Below are 19,019 nucleotides of genomic sequence, written 5' to 3'. Positions count from 1 at the left end.
GTTATAAAACCTCCATGCTTCCAGTCTAAATAAATAGCCTTGCCCTAGGAAGAATTGTCTGTTACAAGCTTCCGGTCTGGCGGTTTTGAGTTACACTACCCAGATGCTTGAAGATTAGTCACGTGTAGTGATCAATCACCAAGAGACGGGATCAGGAAGATGTTGGCTTGGCTTTATTAAGTGGAAAAGGAGGGGAAACCCCCTGGGGTAAAGAAAGGATCGATGGGTGCAAGGGGGAAGTATATGGTAACAAGTAATAAGCGGCCTGTGGAATTAATATATGGGTAACTTTTATGACTTGGTCCAATAATAACCCCTGTTTATAATCGCCTACATAAAATCTTGCTTGAGAAGTGGAGTTCATCTTGGGTCTGAAAAGTTCCTGTCAATCATATTTCACCGAGCCGAGAAAAATGACAGAACAAACTGATCCAAAAGATGACCAGCTCACGTGGACTTTGCATACCTATTTACCAATGACTTTTGACTACACACCATTATCAACAGCAGAGTTAACACAAAGATCTTAACCTCAAATTTCTACTTATTAGGTATATCAACTTTACCAAGGCGGAGCAAATGCGAGCATTATGGAGACAAGTATCACTTTGGTAGTTAGTACTAATACATATCGAGATTAGTCGAAAGGGAGATAATTACAGAAGCAGGGAAAGGAATGGCGGAGAAGATGGGGAAACGGCGCGGTCCACATGCCTAACTACGAGAATGTACACGAGCTAAGTAAGATGGAGGATAAACTCCCTTTGTTCTCCTCATAGTCTAACCCAGTTCCCCGCAATGCCCACACTTGAAGATAGTACGGGGTTGATGCCATCGTCGTCATTGTTAGAAGCCATCTACTCGACTTAGACCAGAAGCGGTTTAACTTTTTTTTTATTCTCCCTTTCTTTGGAGTCCATTTCCCCTCATTGTTTCGTCAGGTATACGTTCTTCCCCCGGTCTCAGAGAATTCTTCAGCTTGGTGTACATGGGTAACACGGCCGCCGTTGATTTATACAAGTAGGTACCTAAGGTAGCGAGACGGGACTAGCTGAAATACAAGGGGCTTACATAGCTGTAAAGGTTGCCGGAAAGGTACATTGTGTTATCCTATAGAGCCTCATGCCACGATTACAGCAGTACTTTTCTGTGAGACATCCGTTTTCTATACAAGGTATGTTAGGTATTTCATCTAAGACAACCGCAAATAAGCCACTGGACATCTCATTGGCTTGTACCACCACAAGATGTGCGGTGACCAAGTCACACATGGCCTATATCGAATAGAAACAGAGCAAGTATATGGCATAAACGAGCTCAAATTCGGAATCTATGTTAGAGACAAAAAGGACAAAACATCTCGAACGGCCCAATAATATGGTGTCGGACAAGCCGAGTATGTATACGGCAGCGCGGCCAAGACAATTCCAAAAGGCTTACCCCCGTGCAGATTTATCTTGCTTCATCACCTGATGTTGTGTTCACGCGAGGAAAAATGTCATCGTTCAAACGACTAAATCCGTCTTTCTCGGGCTCTCACCCTCTCACACACAACACAATACCGCACAACTTGCTTCTTATTGTTACATATCTACTATCAAGCTTGCTGCCGCTAACCGGTTCCGTCAACAAACATCCTTGCCCTGCTATAGTACGTAGAAGGGGCTCCATCCACATACCCGCCATCGTTTCTCTGCCAAGATATACCCATGGGTGGAGCTTGTCATGGGCAATTTGGCCGCTTACATAGTAAGTAAGTATGTATGTACTTGTCTAGCCTCTTCGCCACAGCTCACTGGCAGGATTTTTCGAGAGAGTGAGAACAGACGTTAGGCCGCGTCTGGATATCGGTACGCCGAGTCCTCCCAGGTAGGCTAGCAAGCCATCGCTAGCATCCTTCGCGTGTCTAAATCCTTGCTTCATGGGTTATCCCGGCGCGCGACAATTCGCCCATGTGGTGTGGGGGGAGGGCCTTGTATTCATGGGGTTCTCCCCCGTATGTATGGGGGGTTTCGCGCGAGAGAAGATAATCTGGCTGTTGATTGAAGATGCTGGGATTGGGATCTTCGTTGTGCTTACGTCTGCTCGCTGGTGTTCTTTGTCGCTAATATAAGGCTTGGGTGATGCCCATCTTCTTCTACTTCTATTCTCGTCTCCTCTCGTGTCTACCTTTCTCGAGTCAAGGTTTCACTCCCTACAGCCGTCGACAGCTCTCGAGACCAGGACCAGTTCATCCTCTCGTCTGTTGATGGTGGACCTTAGCCTCTTTTCTGCCACTAAGACTTACTCTTATCATCTGTTGCCGCTTTAATTAAGCAGCTATGTCTGAGAAACCTCAAGTTGACATGTAAGTATTCCGCTTACCTTGGTTAAATTTCTCAAACCGTACAATATCTAACTCATAAGTAATAGGATCGAGCCTAAGGGTGTCGAAGGGCACTACTTAGAGAATGGCCTCGATGCTACTGAACATGTTGACCTAAATGCTAATCTTGAAGCGAAGTAAGTGTTTAATTGTTATAGATATCTTAATGTAGATGAAATTGCTTGTTTAATCAGCGTTACTGCCGCGTACGAGATATGACTAACATGTGATATCTCTTTTTACAGGATCAAGAATCCTCTCAAGGGTATTCCCCGTGAGAAGCTAATGCGTGATGTCGAAGCCTTCGCGCACGAGAAGGGTCTTGTCGAACATATTCCGATTCTACGAAGGGGCGCGCTCGTCGCCCAGAACCCCCACGACTTCGACGACCTGAGTGGAGAGGAAGCTCTCGACGAAGCCGAGAAAAAAGCTCTCCACGACGAAGTTCTACACCGGTGGCGCATGCCTGCCCGACTTTTCTTAACTATCGCAACTTGCTCTATTGGTGCCGCCGTTCAGGGCTGGGATCAGACTGGAAGTAACGGTGCTAATATCTTCTTCCCGGCTTACTACGGCATCGGTGGTAGCACTACTAGAGAAAGACTAGTAAGTTCTATATCTATATATATGTTATTTCTGCGTGTCATAGTTAGTTAACCCTTCATAAAGCTAGTCGGCCTGGTAAACGCGGGTCCTTATATCGGAAGTGCTTTTATCGGATGCTGGCTCTCGGATCCCATCAATAATTGGATCGGTCGTCGTGGTGTTATCTTTACCTCTTGCTCATTTCTGCCTTTGGCCTGTCATTGGTTCTGCATTCTGCCACACGTGGGAACAGCAATTGGCTTGCCGTCTACTAATGGGTATTGGAATGGGTGTAAAAGCTTCAACTGGTTTGTCCTCCGCCATTTTTACCTCCCTCCCCCTTCCCCCGAATTAATCTGCTAACGTCATCTAGTTCCTGTTTATGCTGCTGAAAATGCTCCAGCTTCGGTTCGAGGTGCTCTGGTTATGTCATGGCAGATGTGGACTGCTTTTGGTATCTTCCTTGGAACAGCCATCAACCTTGCCTTGCCGTCTTCTACCATCCTCTCAACTGGCGACTAATGCTGGGCGCTCCTTTCATCCCAGCTGTCCCTCTGCTATGTCTGATATACCTCTGCCCCGAGTCCCCTCGTTGGTTGATGAAGAAGAATCGCTACGCTGAAGCTTGGACCTCGATGAATATGCTACGGAACAACCCAATCCAGGTTGCCAGAGATATTTACTACATCCATGCTCAGTTGTCCATCGAAAACCAGCTTACAAGCAAGACTAACTACGTAACCCGCTTCACACAGCTCTTCACCATCCCCCGCGTACGCCGTGCCACCATTGCCGCTTTCACTGTTATGATTGCGCAGCAGATGTGTGGTATTAACATCATTGCCTTTTACTCGACCACCGTCTCGTCGATGCTGGATACAATGATTTCCAGGCCATGCTGTGCTCGTTTGGTTTCGGTCTCGTCAACTGGCTCTTCGCTTTCCCTGCTTTTTGGACAATCGACACTTTTGGACGACGATCTCTGCTCCTCTTCACTTTCCCTCAGATGATGTGGACTCTGCTTGCGGCTGGTCTGTGCACTCTAATGGAACAGGGAACGGCGAGAACTGCGCTCGTCGCTCTCTTCGTGTTCATGTTCGGCGCTTTCTACTCCCCTGGAGAAGGCCCTGTTCCTTTCACCTACAGTGCCGAGGTCTTCCCCCTCTCCCACCGTGAGGTTGGTATGGGTTTTGCTGTCGCCACCTGTTTGTTCTGGGCTGCTGTCCTCAGTATGACATTCCCCTTCATCCTTGACAGACTACACACCGTCGGCGCATTTGGCCTATATGCCGGCTTCAACCTCGTAGCGCTTATCATGATCTTCTTCCTCGTGCCCGAGACAAAGCAGCGTACTCTTGAAGAACTTGACTACGTGTTTGCTGTTCCCAACCGAAAGTTTGCCAAGTACCAGGTCACCAAGGCGCTGCCTTATGGAATCAAGCGCTGGGTCTTGTTCCAGCGCAACGCCGTGCTCGAGCCCCTTTACCACAAGGACGACGAGGACCAGACAACTCCCGTCCGTGAGGACAAGAGGGCGTCCTCATAAAGAGTAAGATAATGTTGGGAAAAAAGAGTGTGTTAGCTTTGGATTAGTCCTACAAGTAGCAGTTGAGGAAAGGATTTACGGGCACAGGATTGTTTAGGAGCAAACTTTTACAAAATACCCCATTTTTATTTCTGGATTTCTATAGGGATTTCCTATCTATAAACATCTAACCTACCTTGTTGTTTTAACACGATGATGTGTCTCCATTAAACGTTTCTATTTTGTGAATGTGAATGTGATTGTACTTGTACTTCGTTGATACCGAATGATCAGCATGGAAATTTCATATTTTCTATAATTAGAAAATACTAGGCTGGAACTCCTGAGACCCGTAGACGTATATGACTAAACTTTGAAGGGTACACTTAAAGTATACCTTATATTGAGTAATTGCTTTTTTAGATCTTGGATTTATGATGCTCCATCTCCCACTTTTCTTTGAGCACCTTTGAACGTTTGCTATTTTTAGAAAAGCCATCATATACGGCTGGCCATCCACCACTAAGGGTCCGGATGTCAACGGGACGGCCGGTTTTAACATCCATATAAGTCACTGAACCTTTAACTTCTGCAACGATAGCCTGTTGCTTGAGTGAGAATAGGGATGTTATTCCAGTATTACGAGTTGGTTCTATGAGTTCTTGGCGATATGCTGCAATAAGCTGTAAATTTAGATTAGTAAAGCTTGAATTTAAAGGTGATATAGGGATCAAAACAACACGGACCGAATCGGGATACTTGACTTGTTTCCGAATATCCAAACTATATCTACGGATGACAGGAATGACAGTTTTGGCGTTGATCATATCATCGTACTCTTGCTCGCTGAGGAACTCATCATAGCTCTCCATAACGCGATAGAAACACTGACCAAAGAAGTGCATATACTGCGTGTGCATAACATGTCCAAAGGGATCTTGATCTTCGGCCCATACGACTCCGCGCTCAACCATTGTTTTAGGGTCGTAACCCATAGCCTCGAGAGTGGAAAGCGCCTGGCTACGAAGTGACGCGTATGGGTCTCCGTTAGGGTGAGGACCTGGGGCGCCGGCAGAAGAGTAAGGTGATTGATATGCCGATTCGGCTAGTCGCGAACGGCTGCGAAGGGTATTGTCCGCCATAATATGTAAAGGCTTAGTTAGGTAACTAACCTAGGAAATACCTTAAGCAGGTAAGTAATTTATATTTCGGAAAGTGAGTACCTATGACAAGCAAAAGGGGTACTAAGTTAGGTGCCAACGAATTGAATTGACCGCTTTATATAAATAAAAAGTAAAAATGTCAGCGGATAACAAAAATATGCACGACCTTACATCAACAAGGTACTCTCCACTTATATATACCTCTTATATATAGCAGGGTACACATATCTATCTATCTTAGATATCTACCTAGACATGTAGCCAACCGAGACATAGCAAACAATAGACCTTAGTGCGATCCTGTTGTGTACGAGAACTATTCCTATAACCTCCAATTGTAATCCTTTAGGTAAGACATGTTTCGGCAATCTATCATTTAGTTACAGGAAGCTTTCCACCCATACTCCCAATGATACTGTTAACTAACCCCTCTTTAACGCCATAGTTTTCTTGACTTCCCATTCCCAGGCCGTCAGTTCACTATCCTCACCTTCCCCTACCAATCGTCTCATGCTAGCATTTCGTTCCGGCCTTACGAGAATCGCTAAGCTATACCGATCAACGAGACGCTGTAGGCCTGGTGCATATCTGACGCGATGGACGTTACTGCGTAGTAACCCACCGGTCCATTGGACCATCGCGTCGCCTAGGTTTACGATTAAGCATCCTGGCTGCGGTCGTACCCACAGCCAAGCATCTGCATCCGCTGGGTCCTTTCCCGGAGCAAGAATTTGTACTTTTATATAGCATGTAAGCAGTTGCTATTATATAGGTTAAAAAAGAGGATTTAAGGGATGACTAAATTGATTTCTTTAATTGAGAGCAAATAGGAATGGTGAGAAATAAAATTAATGATACATACAGCCGCCAAGCACATTTGCTAGTAAAGTGATAGTTCCAAAGTCCGTGTGATGGATCATACTAGTGCGGAGGTCTTCCGTCTCCGTACTTGCGAATGATTTGATAAATCGTAGCACGGTTCCTGATAGTTGTGTAGGGTCCTGTAAAGATGTAAATGTATCAGGAGGTAAACCCAGCTGGGTTGCAAGGACGGTGCTTATTGTGGCAACAATTCTCTGCCCGTGTTTGAGAAAGGATACAAGTAGAGGCAAGTGAGACTGCACAAAGTCCGGGAGTGGCTGCAATGGAGCACTGCCCATCAGGCCGTCTTGACTCATATTAAACCACTCGAAGCGATCAGGCTCCTCGGTCTCAGTTTTTGCACAACCACGCGGCTTAAAGCTAGTAGGCGTTAAATAGTGACAGAAGATCGCTCCAAGACTAACTTACCCAAGAAAACTCTTAGGAAAGTCGTGAGGGAAATATTTCATTTTTACCTCTTCGGGTAGGTTCAAAATCCCCTGGCCCACATCGAATAGCTGATCGATCTCCTCAATTATTGTCTTGCCTAAGTCGTCCTTTCGTAGATCAAGGAGAAAGAAACCTAGTTCCTGGGACGCGGCAAACAGCCTTTTAGAGGTAGCCTCATCGCCTACATTTAAGCTTGCTAGAGAGATTGTGTCCATAGTGGAGAGGGGTACATCATTTGGGAAGTTAGGAATACCTTCGAAAAGCTTCGCGGATGCCATATTTAGGGAGTTTTAGAGCACAAGTCAATAAAAAATGTAATACGTAGGTAGGTTAGGAGATTTGCCGCGTATAGAAGAATCTTAATAAATATGGTTATATGAGACAAGCACCTCTATATATAAACGTCCAGCATATTACCTAAGATGATTCAGAATACACGTAGATTCATACCTACCTAGTAGCTATTTTACATCTGAATTAGGTATGTTGCATATTATGAAGGGAGGTGAAAGAAAAGGAGGCGTACGAGTTTTGCTCTTGATATATATGTATTACCCCTATAATTGAATATAATATCCCAAATACGAAACTATTCCGTTTCATGCATATATAAAGATTGAATACCTGGAGCGAAGCCCCTTTTACCCCTATTTTAATATGATTAACCCTTCGGGTTTTTAGTATATCTCCCTTATGCTCGGCAACATGGTAGGTGAGATAGTACTAATCTGAAATGCAGTAGAGAGATTAGTTCTATAGAGGAACAACGGCTTCTTATTCCCAAGTCAATCATTGAGGTATGGTTTATATACTTGACTGTCATTTGAAACTTGGTGCTTACGTGTAGAGCTCTATATACATTTCGGAGCAGTTCGGTTCGTTATCCCTCTAACCACCCTAACAAAGCCTCATGAAACCTATCTGGTTCTTGAATTTGAGGCGCGTGTCCTAAATCAGCAAATTCTATCAAATCTGCATTTGGTATGGCGGCAGCAGCCTGTTTCCCCAACACATCATAGTGACCTAATTTAACCTGCACCTCCGGTGGGCTCCATTGCTTGCCCAGTGCTGTGTTATCTTTGTCGCCTATCAGCAAAAGAGTCCGAGGCTTTAGTAAGCCGAATTCATATACCACTGGTGCACTCAATGCCATATCAGTAACAAGTGCTTGATCGAAAGCAAATGTAGACGCTTCGCTGCCCTGGTAGATATTGACTAGCATGTTCACCCATATATCGTATGAGTCGTCCCACTTCCCTACATAATATGTTGATTGCTCATATTCTCGGATAGAAGTGTAGTTACTTGCAGACTCGGAGATGTATAGGTCGTCGATGCTTTTGTACGGCACACCGAGGGCCTTCCAATCCTCCAATCCAAGGGGGTTCACTAGGACAAGCTTCTCAACAATTTCAGGGAACATCAAGCCGAAGCGCACGGATGTCATGCCTCCCAGAGAGTGGCCGATCACAGTCACATTCTCAATGCCTAACGCATGCAGCAAGTTTCTCGTGTTATATGAGAGCTGCTGTAGCGTATATTGGTAAGACTTCGGCTTGGATGATTTGCAAAAGCCAAGCTGATCCGGCAAGATAACCCTATAGCCTGATGCCGAAAGTTGTCTAGCTGTCGCCTCCCAAGTAGGTCCACAGAAATTCTTTCCGTGTAGGCAGATAGCGACCTTTCCGTTCGGTTCAACTGTCGGTGAAAGATCCATGAATGCCATTTCAACCTCTTGATGTTGCGACGTAAACTTATACGTCTTCAGAGGAAACGGATACGTAAAATTCGAGCCATTGAGGTCTCCCTCGGATGGCGCATCTCCTATTGAACCTGCGTCCTGAGCAACTGCGAGCCGAACGAGTTTGATATATCCAGAAAGGATTACTGCTACAACCGTGATGATCCTCATGTTGTTAATGGAGTTTATAGTCTATCTATCCTAAAGCACCAGTGCATTGGGTCCTATGTGTTTTTAGATAAAGCGGCTACCGATGCTAGCATCCTTGATCTTTAGTCTTTATTAGCCTGCTTTGTAGCTAATGTTGCGGCTATTAGTATTGAAGGTTTGGCAAGAATCGGCTGGTTAAATTTGATAATATTTACTTTGCTAAGTGCTAGTTTCTGGTGCATTTTGCTGTACCTCGATAGCAAACAATATGATTTTAACCCCTCACTACAAAATCAGGATTACCGGGATCCGAATGTCAACATTATACCGAAACTCTCTCTACCCATGTCTTCTTCAAATTCTATATACATGGCCAGAATGTGAGCTTATAATCGGTATAATGCACTGCCACGTATGCAGGGCACGCACCGCCCCCTTTTGCGAATGCGTGCTGCTTTACACCCGGTTTATATGTCAAAACCCGCCGCAATTATTGACAGCTACGAACTACTCATAAAAGCACAAAAAGACGGGGGGGACTACCTTTTATATAAAATAGCCTATATTTCACGAATGCGTAATAAGCAAGTTGGTCTGAGGTCATACAGACGTCTATTGATGCCGTAGCCTAGAAGTATGCAAAAGGGTTTATTGACGATTCCGAGTGAATCTCTCCAATTAACTTACTATATCCAATATCGACAATGTACGGGTGTATATTGGTCTTGGCTCAGCTAGAGTTGCAGCGGAGATATCGCGTAGTAGAAAGACCAGCTTCCGCATTGCGTTATTCCTCCGATGTAACCTTGGATCTCCAAAGCCTGAAAAACCTCGTCCCGGTAATATTAGGAGGTGTAGTTTTAGATAAGGCACAAATATTTTAGTCTACGTGATTCTAGGGATAATGTTTACACGGCATAAAAGCCCCCGAGTCCAAAGGCTTGGGAGTTAGAAAACGAATAAAAGCATCTTATGATGAGCTCTCTTCCTAATAAAATTGAATGCACCTTGGAAGTATTAGGTAGTCCTTTAAACGATAGTTGAAATTTGACTCTTTATAGTATTTTAAATAATGAGTGGGCTAGATTCGCATTTACCATCTTATTAGAATAATATTCTAGTATCTATATCGTCTTAGTACCAACGTACGCCGGTGTGGGTTTATTGTATCCGGCGTCGCTACCTAACTTAATATTTCGATGTAACAGTTCATTTTTCATTCTCTCAATTATACAAACATTCAAAGAAACACTCTTTTTCCTACAAGTTATCCACTCTCTCTATCAGCTAAGAATTCTGATATATCAGCATTTAGAGATTGAATAATGTCCGTTCCAGCAGATATTAACATGATATATGCGCCGTTGAGCAATACGGATATCAGGCTGCTTACCTTTGAAAGCGGGAATGAGGAGTCTATCAGTTGCTGCCTTCATACAGTACCATTCTCTCCAGACTTGAATTATACAGCATTATCATATCTCTGGGGAGATCAGAGCACCAAGAAAATGATAACAGTAAACGGGCATTTGTTTTCTGTTGGGATCAATTTGTACAAGGCATTAGAAGACATATCCCGGCAAAGATGGTTCCCTAAAGATTCTCATCTCTGGGTAGATGCAATTTGTATCAACCAAGATGATAATAGCGAGAAATCCGAGCAAATACCGCGGATGGCACATATTTATCGTTCGGCTTTTCAAGTTATTGTTTCACTCATAACGCCAGAAACCTTAACTGAAAATGATGTCAAGCTATTATGCGACCTAGCTGATGGCCTAAAGCCCATTCGAAACAACGTGTTTGACCCTGATAAGCACAGGCAGTCTGTTGACGAAGAGTTCGGCGGAGACAGTTGGAGGCAACTTCCCTATGCCTTATTGAGGAAACTCACGAGCCTCCCATGGTTCTCAAGAATTTGGGTGAGACAAGAAGTGACATTGGCGGCTGAATGGCCTACTATCATAATCGGCAAGTATCAAGTACATATGCTTGATCTACTCAACTTATTTTCCATGGTTTCCAATGACGGGTTAGTATTTAACGAGCCCCAGCTTAGGAGCCTTGCCGATGCACGGATGATGATTCACGATACAGGAGTGATAGAGGAAGCTGGATTACCCCTTGACACTGCCGGGTTTCTTCTTCACATAATTTTGTCATATGGAAGAGCCGAAGCAACGCTCCCACATGATCAAGTTTATGGCCTTCTTGGCCAAGTTTACGCCTTCATCGAGAAGACCAATAGCTGTTCCCCCAAGCCATCTGACCCAGACTACACACCAAACCATACGAGGAGGTTTACCATGATTTTGTAGCGTATATATTTGAACAAACCAAGATCTGAGACTACTGGAGACAACACATGGGAAACTCAGAGTTCCATCTTGGGTCCCTGATCTTCGATATCTGGCATCAAATATAACATGGTTATTTCCCCACGGCAAGGCCAACCTAAAGCTGTCGGAGTCTAGAAGAGAACTACAAGTAGAAGGCGTTAGGATTAGTATCTGTCAACGATACTACTGCCCATGCCTAAAGTTAGCCTATACTTTTCACATCTCAGGACCGTATCAATGATATAGAGGAAAAAATCATCAAGCCATCTGCAGTAATCACAAATACGCCCCTTGAAGTATTGCGGGAGAGATGGTTCGAAATATTTCAAAGGATTACAGATCCCAAGGAAAAGAATTGTACAAAAGCTGTTGATTTTCATTGCGGAGCGGCACAATGAAGATTTGTCAAAATATCGCCTAAAGAAACGAAGCCTCGCTTAATCTCCTCGTATTATTGGACAAGAAACAAGTCCTGTTCCAGAATGGGAATTTTGGTATTTGCAATAGATACGACGCTGTCGTAGAAAAGGGCGACACACTCTGTTTATTTAAAGGTGCTCTTTGCCCTTCACTTCTTCGCCCACTTGATGGCAGGTATGTATTTGTTTCGTCATGCAAACTTACTGATGAGACACCCGATCATAGCGTGATAACGGAATGGTTTCAACAGCACCACTGCGAGTTCTTTGATTTGATATAGCGTCCAAGGGGGTGAAGGAGGCCTAAATATAATCAATCTACTAATAGGTCTAATTGCTATTGCTTATATAGAAGATTAATTACGTTAGCTGTCAAATTTTGATTATGTGATGTCGACTTAGCAAACCCCCACGCTTTGATTCGTTTTTACTATTGTCTTCTCTTGGCGCGAAGAGGTTGACTGCCTGTATGCACTCTGGTTATAAAGAAACCTCCATCGAGAGAATTAATGGTAGATAATACAACTATAAAGAAAATGCACTAGTGTAAGCTACCTTAGAGTTCGTTATTTTGAATCGCGAAGCCCGGCAGATCGAATACCGAAGGGTTTGTACAGCTGAATAACTCTGATCGTAATGCCAGAGCAACGCGTCCCTAACCAATAAAATAGCAGAATTAAGTGACGATACGACCATAGGCTCGTACTTTAGAGACACACCCATTCATATCAATTGCCAAATTGGGAACCTAATATTCTCATTATTAGACGTTGTAATATTAACACTTAGCACTACAACAGTGTCTTCCTTTTTGGGTAGTTCATACGACGACGAATTGCCTAAGGAAAGAAAAAATATCAAATACGAGTATCATATAACTACCTAGTCTGCATGGAACCAAATAATCTAGAAACGAATTGGAAAATCGATATGTTTTTCTGAGTGTATTTATGATCGAAATGAATTCGCATGTGGAAAGTAATGTTGTTGATATAGAGATTCCTTGCTTTGTATTTTTTGCGCTAACCCCCCTGTTTCTGTCTATACGGATACTATCTCGACTAAAAACCGGCTCCGGGATTGGATGGGATGATGGGACGATCATAGTCTCGTGGGTACGGTGAACTCAAGTCTAAAACAGCACTATTTACATTTGTTGACCTTTATATCCTCTAAGGCTTTCGCGCAGACCGTCTCGGGACTTCTAATAGCTGCCTGTAAACACGGATTCGGACAGCATATATAATATTCCACCTCAAGATCAAACATTGACACTAAAGGTTAGTATTCTACGCATGAGTGGTAGAATCTCACCATGTCAAGATAACAAGCTAACGCATAAAATAGCTTTACTATGTTGCCCAAGCATTCTATAAGCTCACCTTAAACCTAACTAAGGCGTCTATCCTCCTATTGTATCTCCGCATCTTCCTCCAGCGATGGTTTAGGATCTCATGTTATGTATTACTGGGTATAATTTCGAGTTATATGCTGGCAACCGCTGCTTCGTCTATATGGCAGTGTACTCCAATAAGTAGGGCCTGGGACAAGTCTGTACCGGGAACATGCATCAGTATCACTAGAAACTGGTATGCAAATGCGGGCTTCTCGATAGCTACGGATATTATAATCCTTGTGCTTCCTATGCAGCCCATTTTCCGGTCTAATCTGCCGCCAAAGCAGAAATGGGCGCTGATGATTGTGTTCGCTTTAGGGATTTTGTGAGTTATGAATCGCTTCTTATCCCTGACACTGAGTACCTACCTGATATGATGAAAAGGGGGTGGACTGACTTGGATTATTAGCGTAACCATAACGAGCATCCTGCGCATGCAGACAATCGATTTCTCGTCTACGAGCACTGACCCTACTTATGATGTTGCTTCTTCAACTTGGACAGTTATCGAAGAGAATGTTGCCATAATTTGTGCGTGTCTTCCTATGTGCAAAGGACCGCTTAACTGGCTATTTCCGTCGGTATTCATGTCGACATCAAAGCGCGCCTCATCTAGCTATAAGCCGAGCCAACCGACGAATAACTCTGGTCGGAATTATTGGGCCCCGATTCGCGGTGATAGCGAGATGCTGAGCACGCGTGTGACATCTGTCCAGGGATGTAAGTCTACGGGTAGTAGCAATAGTCAGGAGTATATGCTAGAAGAGACCGGATCGCTAGATCGTAGCAGCGATGTGGAGGAAGCTCGGGGTATTCGGAAAGTTATACAATATGATATCACAGTACATACATCAGGTGGTAGTAAAGAGTCGGTCTGAATCCTAGGGTCCTAATTGGAATCATAGATTTATAGAAATATTGGTATGACAAGAAAGTGGTGTAAATAGACCGGTAGAAAGAATAGGCTTTAAGAATAAGTTGCCGTCTGTCAAGTATATGTTGTAATGCGAATGAGCACTCCCTATGAAAAGGGGTTAGGAAAAGGGGTCAAAGACTAGGGAGAGTTACTAACGTACTTATGTATTTATAAGGTGATATGTATATGTAGGTACTAGGCAGGTTATGTAGTAAACGAGAACTATGTATATAAGCCCGACAATGACGTAGGTACCTGTCTTATTACATAATGTACTAGGTATATATCTATATGCACCTAACCCATGTAGGTAAGGTACCAGCCCATATGTACCTTTGCTAGTGGATGGGAATAAACTCTCGAATTCAATTTGAAGCTTCAATTGGTTTTACGGAAAGCAACACCTTTCTCCATTGTACACCGTTGCCCACAATGAAGCCGATATGCACCTCACAGACCGGTCTTATACCTAAATCTCTTATATCCCGCCAATGTCTATATTCTAGCCGCCTACGTTTTAACCCCGCAACAATGCCGCACATTCCTACGACCTCAGCGACCAATTCACCGAGCGGTTGAGAACCTCAATGTCAGCCGCATGCGCACGGAATCCCACGACTACTACGTTCGGCGGCGAACTTTCCTTTTATGCGGCGCAGTCTCGGGCTTAGTTGGGATCTGTTACACCTCGTATCTTCTCTACCTAAAGCTTCAGAAACCGACAAAGTTCGACAGCGGGTTACCGGATAAGCTCGATCCTTTCAGCACCGAAGCAGGTTCGAAGCGCAAAACGGTTATCCACGACAAAGATGGCAAAGAGCTTGTACCTACAGGAAATAGTACTGTCCCTACATTTCCGCGACTTCTTAACATCGCACTTGGTGTTACAGAAGGACAGGAGATGGCCAATGGGGCAGAGTACACATTAGTCGGCTTGGGCGTGAGGACAGTGAGCTTCTTAGGCATTCAAGTGTATATGGTGGGATATTACATCGCCACACAAGATATCGCTGCGCTACAGTCGCGCCTGGTCAAGGAGATCAATCCTATCGCGACGACACTAGTGCCGAATGAAAAGGACGAATTGCGCAAGGCGCTGTTAGATCCGGAGCGGGGAGAAAAGCTGTGGAACGACATACTGCAGGACGTACGACCACGCTCGCTATTCAGGGTTGTGCCGGTAAGAGATACTGACTTCCATCACTTAAGGGATGGATTTGTGCGAGCGATCTCGGCGAGGTCACAAGGTAATAGTCGTGATTTTGGTGATGAAAATTTCGGCGAGGCTATGAAGGACTTCCGAGGTTTATTCAACCGAGGCAAGGTGCCGAAGGGGCGGGAAATGCTGCTGGTTCGCGACACTGCTGGACAGTTGACGATCACTTTCGACGATGGCAAGGCCGGCATGGGAACAATTGGACGCGTCTCCGATGAACGAGTATCCCGATTGCTGTGGCTTAACTATCTAGCCGGCAGTAAAGTTGCATCTGAACCGGCGAGGAAGAACATTGTCGAGGGTATCATGGAGTTTGTAGAGAGACCAGTGGGCACGGTCGCCACACAGGTAGTATGACGCATATGCCGAAGTCACCTATAACTGGCGAACTGTGCATTCTGGGCGTCGAGTAGCTGTGCATTGGTGTATATTACCCAGCATTCCACTTGCTACTGTACCATCTAGCGATAGTATCAGGGTCGTGTCAATTTGCCCATTCTTACTACCCATCTACATTTCGGTAATGCAAGATGGCCCCGGGTGATTCGAGTATGCTCCTTGGCCGGGTATACTAAGGTAGGCTAAAGATCCGAATGCGACGATATCTTATTCACCTCCTCGATCCGAGCTGCTTGGCCCTGTTTCATCATGACGAAGGGAACTCGTCGTCTACCAGCGCCGGTGGTTGTATGATAGACATGGGAGATTCAGACACGAGCGAAAAACACCAGATCACACCAGGGCTTAGACCTGATATCGAATATTAGGAACCGATATGTCTGTATACTACTCATACGTAAATTAAATGGTCACGTTGTACCGAGTGTAAATGCAACCACCTGTTATTGAAACCAGGAAAATCCGAAAGGCTAATCGACTATGTCGTTCGAGCACATCTATTCCTTCTCTATTATGTCTTTTCCCAATGTCAAAAAACCACCTAGACCACCTAGATATTCTCCGAAAGACTCTTCTCGAACTCTCAGCCGCCGAACCTCTAACGTGGTTGACTCAATCGAAGCGCTCGATGCCCATCTTATCCTGCGTTGCTAATCGACAGGATGTTGGATACGGCAAGTACCATTGCTGTAATCCTCGTCCCCATCGTGTTGATCGCCATCATCCTGGCTATGTGGTACTGTCCCTTTCGGCACGTGAGCCACTCTCATCCTGGCGCACCAGCTCCCAGCACTGCTACAGCGACTGTCGAAAGCATACCCCTCCCTTCTGAGACCCCCTCGTACGAGCTTGAAGCACATCGATCCTTTCGGCTCTCAAGAATTTCCGAGGAAGGAGGCCCCATGAACCATTCAGTGGTCCATAGGTGACGAAGTCTCTTATACCCTTTTCCGACGCACATTTTAGGAGTCCTCTGCCTTCGAAGTTTCCGTAAGCCCCTTGGCGTAAGAGCTCAGAGGCTCAGTTTACTTGTTCCACGCAATATCATTTCCATTCTTTAGGCTATGGAACTTGTTTCTATGATCTTGGTTAGTGAAAGTTTGACCAGGAGGAGATGTACAAGTTAACACCCACACTAATGCTTTTCCTAGACTCCCTTGAAGCTGCTCCAAAGTAATCGCAGCCCTCGAAGCACGGAAGAGCCTCAAAGCCGGCGATTTCCCATGGTTATGAAAAGTACTTGCCAATTTTGCATTCGAGAGTAGTACTTGATACTTTTTGGGTCGGCCTATACGCTGTACCAATATACGTTAATCCTAAAGAATAAACAAACAATAGTTTTTGTACGGTAATTTCATAGGTCGTCTGTTTTCTACTTCTACTTCACTTATTGCTTGATTTTTAAATGTGTTAGTGCAAACTGCTGAGAGGATAAATGATCTAGTTGAAGGTGGATGATAGAGCGAATCATAGCGAAGGCCCCTATGTTATATTCGTTCGCGAAATACAGGCATACATCAAAATGGGATTCCCGTGGCCTACTTATTATGCGTTTTTGCATGTAAGAAGTATATATTAGGGCTTGGAAAAGGGTCGTGAAATTCCTAATTCGAGCAACATCAGTCCATAAATTAGCATAGGCAATGTAAACCGGCTGCATCGTACTAATGCGAAACTCAAGTAAACTCGGTGCCCTTAAATAGCAGCCCTGTCTCATATATATCGACTTATATTTAATGCTAGAGTAGCACTCTAGCTAATAACAATCAGCATCTATATGATGTCTAATTTATAAGAAAATCCATCACCATTACTTGTTTATTCCCTGATTCGCACCGTCGGAAGGACATGTTTAGACGCATACTCTTGAATACCAAACATGACGAACCCTTTCTATGTTCCTAGCCGTAAGACACCTGAAGATTGCAGTGTGACTATGCCATAGCCCTTCATAACTTAGATGGGGAATTATTTAGTCACAAAGCGCCGACCTCGGTAAGCAGACTCTTCAGTTCGCCAGATTTAGCTTGCAAATCTGAGTTGCCACCGATGTGCTTCTTTCCGATCCAGATGTTGGGAACGGTGCGTTGACCTGAAATCTCCTGAAGCGCATCTTGGATAGCAGAGCCATCAGGCACTTCGTCCAACTCTACCAACTTGTACTTGGCACCTAGACTGTCGAGAAGGCGCTTCGAGGCGCTGCAGTAGGGGCAATACGATTTGGAGAACACCGCTATAGAGGACATTTCTTGTCAGCGGGAGAGTAAAATCGCGCAAGGGAACGATAAAGCAGTTACTGGATTTATATCAATGGAAATAATCAATATGTAGTAAATACTTACCAACGGCATTCTCATCGATGATGCTTTGAGCTTTAGTCTTAGCTTCGGCCATGGCTTGAGGCGATATAGATGCAGAGAAAAATCGACGGATAAGAAACATGAAAGTCGCTAGTTAATTAATTGATGTTGTTATCTATGAACTGGTCTGGTGGGGTGTCGGTATTTTTTATAGTGTTTTTTACTAAGACGTTATGTTATGGATATGGCGAATTGTATTTGTCATGACCCGATTTCGTCACAGGGCCCCGGCCGCGGATTGTCGTCGGTAGAATGTGTGCCGCGGACCCGGGATGAGAATTACCTTCAGATAGATACGTACTCTACCTAGATATGACGGAGGTAGAAGGCGCAATTGCGAAACGTGAGATCAATTATTTGAGATCCATGTACGTAACACAGAGCCAAAAGACACTTGCAATAGATTTCGGGATTTGACAATTGCGATAGATAAAGTACCTGCTCATATAAGTCTTGCCGAAAGATACATATCCGAATTTGACAGCTAGAAAATGACGCAATTATCGGACATGTGTATGTACATAGGTACCTATATATGAGGAAAAAAGCGGTTGAGCGCTGGTACCTAACCGGACTTGACTGTATCTGGGTACCTAGGTTAGGTACCTACGTACCTCTATGTACAGCATCCAAGACCCGTTAAGTAGTGGAAGTGGGGTAGGTAACCCAACTGCCCAGCTCATGTTAGGTAGGAGGAAGCTTACATAAAAAACAACCTTACCAATTAACCCCGCCTAACCTAAAAATGGTTCTAACGAATGGCTTTCTCTTGAGATAAATCCACAGCCAGCCTTGTCTTTGTTTCATCCACTGAAGCTCCGACACCTGGCTTCTCATCAATTGATGATTGATTAAAAAATAAAAAATAAAAAAAAAGCCCGAGCGTAGATAAGCCACCTCTTAACCTACCAATACCTAATTAAATCTTCTCCTTACATATTCTATTGTACTGTACATACCTCTCTGTACTTATTATTTAGTACCGGTATAGGCCAATTCTTCAGTAATCGGCAAAGAATCCTCGACTTTTATCGCGCATGCGCGTGTCTGACAGCTTTGCTTCTAAACGAGTTGCACATAACTCATTGAGGCGATCTCTTAGCTGTGGAACTGCCTAATGTTCTGCCCAATAAG

General features: G+C 44.3%; 6 protein-coding genes across 6 annotated transcripts; 2 read left to right on the top strand and 4 right to left on the bottom strand.

The window, feature by feature from the left end:
- Positions 1-2,321: 2,321 nt before the first annotated feature.
- On the top strand, positions 2,322-4,496 carry GL218_02689 (putative polyol transporter 6; the record flags this gene model as incomplete). Its single annotated transcript, XM_033579223.1, has 6 exons — positions 2,322-2,347; positions 2,413-2,502; positions 2,611-2,971; positions 3,035-3,258; positions 3,354-3,753; positions 3,843-4,496. The coding sequence occupies 6 exons, from the start codon at positions 2,322-2,324 to the stop codon at positions 4,494-4,496; spliced, it is 1,755 nt and encodes a 584-aa protein (XP_033439625.1).
- Positions 4,497-4,894: 398 nt separating this feature from the next.
- On the bottom strand, positions 4,895-5,617 carry GL218_02688 (uncharacterized protein; the record flags this gene model as incomplete). The annotated part of the gene is made up of 2 exons (XM_033579222.1): positions 4,895-5,158; positions 5,222-5,617. 2 exons carry the CDS (start codon positions 5,615-5,617, stop codon positions 4,895-4,897), a joined length of 660 nt encoding a protein of 219 aa, XP_033439624.1.
- Positions 5,618-6,060: 443 nt separating this feature from the next.
- Positions 6,061-7,227, bottom strand: GL218_02687 (uncharacterized protein; the record flags this gene model as incomplete). The annotated part of the gene is made up of 3 exons (XM_033579221.1): positions 6,061-6,374; positions 6,501-6,880; positions 6,929-7,227. The coding sequence occupies 3 exons, from the start codon at positions 7,225-7,227 to the stop codon at positions 6,061-6,063; spliced, it is 993 nt and encodes a 330-aa protein (XP_033439623.1).
- Positions 7,228-7,829: 602 nt separating this feature from the next.
- On the bottom strand, positions 7,830-8,861 carry GL218_02686 (uncharacterized protein; the record flags this gene model as incomplete). Its single annotated transcript, XM_033579220.1, has 1 exon — positions 7,830-8,861. The coding sequence occupies one exon, from the start codon at positions 8,859-8,861 to the stop codon at positions 7,830-7,832; it is 1,032 nt and encodes a 343-aa protein (XP_033439622.1).
- A 1,328-nt stretch (positions 8,862-10,189) lies between these two features.
- GL218_02685 (Altered inheritance of mitochondria protein 18, mitochondrial) lies at positions 10,190-15,483 on the top strand (the record flags this gene model as incomplete). Its single annotated transcript, XM_033579219.1, has 4 exons — positions 10,190-10,762; positions 12,946-13,319; positions 13,404-13,714; positions 14,417-15,483. 4 exons carry the CDS (start codon positions 10,190-10,192, stop codon positions 15,481-15,483), a joined length of 2,325 nt encoding a protein of 774 aa, XP_033439621.1.
- Positions 15,484-17,501: 2,018 nt separating this feature from the next.
- On the bottom strand, positions 17,502-17,919 carry GL218_02684 (Glutaredoxin; the record flags this gene model as incomplete). Its single annotated transcript, XM_033579218.1, has 2 exons — positions 17,502-17,758; positions 17,868-17,919. 2 exons carry the CDS (start codon positions 17,917-17,919, stop codon positions 17,502-17,504), a joined length of 309 nt encoding a protein of 102 aa, XP_033439620.1.
- Positions 17,920-19,019: the final 1,100 nt, after the last annotated feature.

Source organism: Daldinia childiae, assembly GCF_008694065.1.
Source record: "Daldinia childiae strain JS-1345 chromosome Unknown Scaffold2, whole genome shotgun sequence".
In the NCBI taxonomy this organism is placed as follows: Eukaryota; Fungi; Ascomycota; class Sordariomycetes; order Xylariales; family Hypoxylaceae; genus Daldinia; species Daldinia childiae.
Note: the sequence above shows the minus strand (reverse complement) of the source record. Positions and strands in the feature narration are given on the sequence as shown.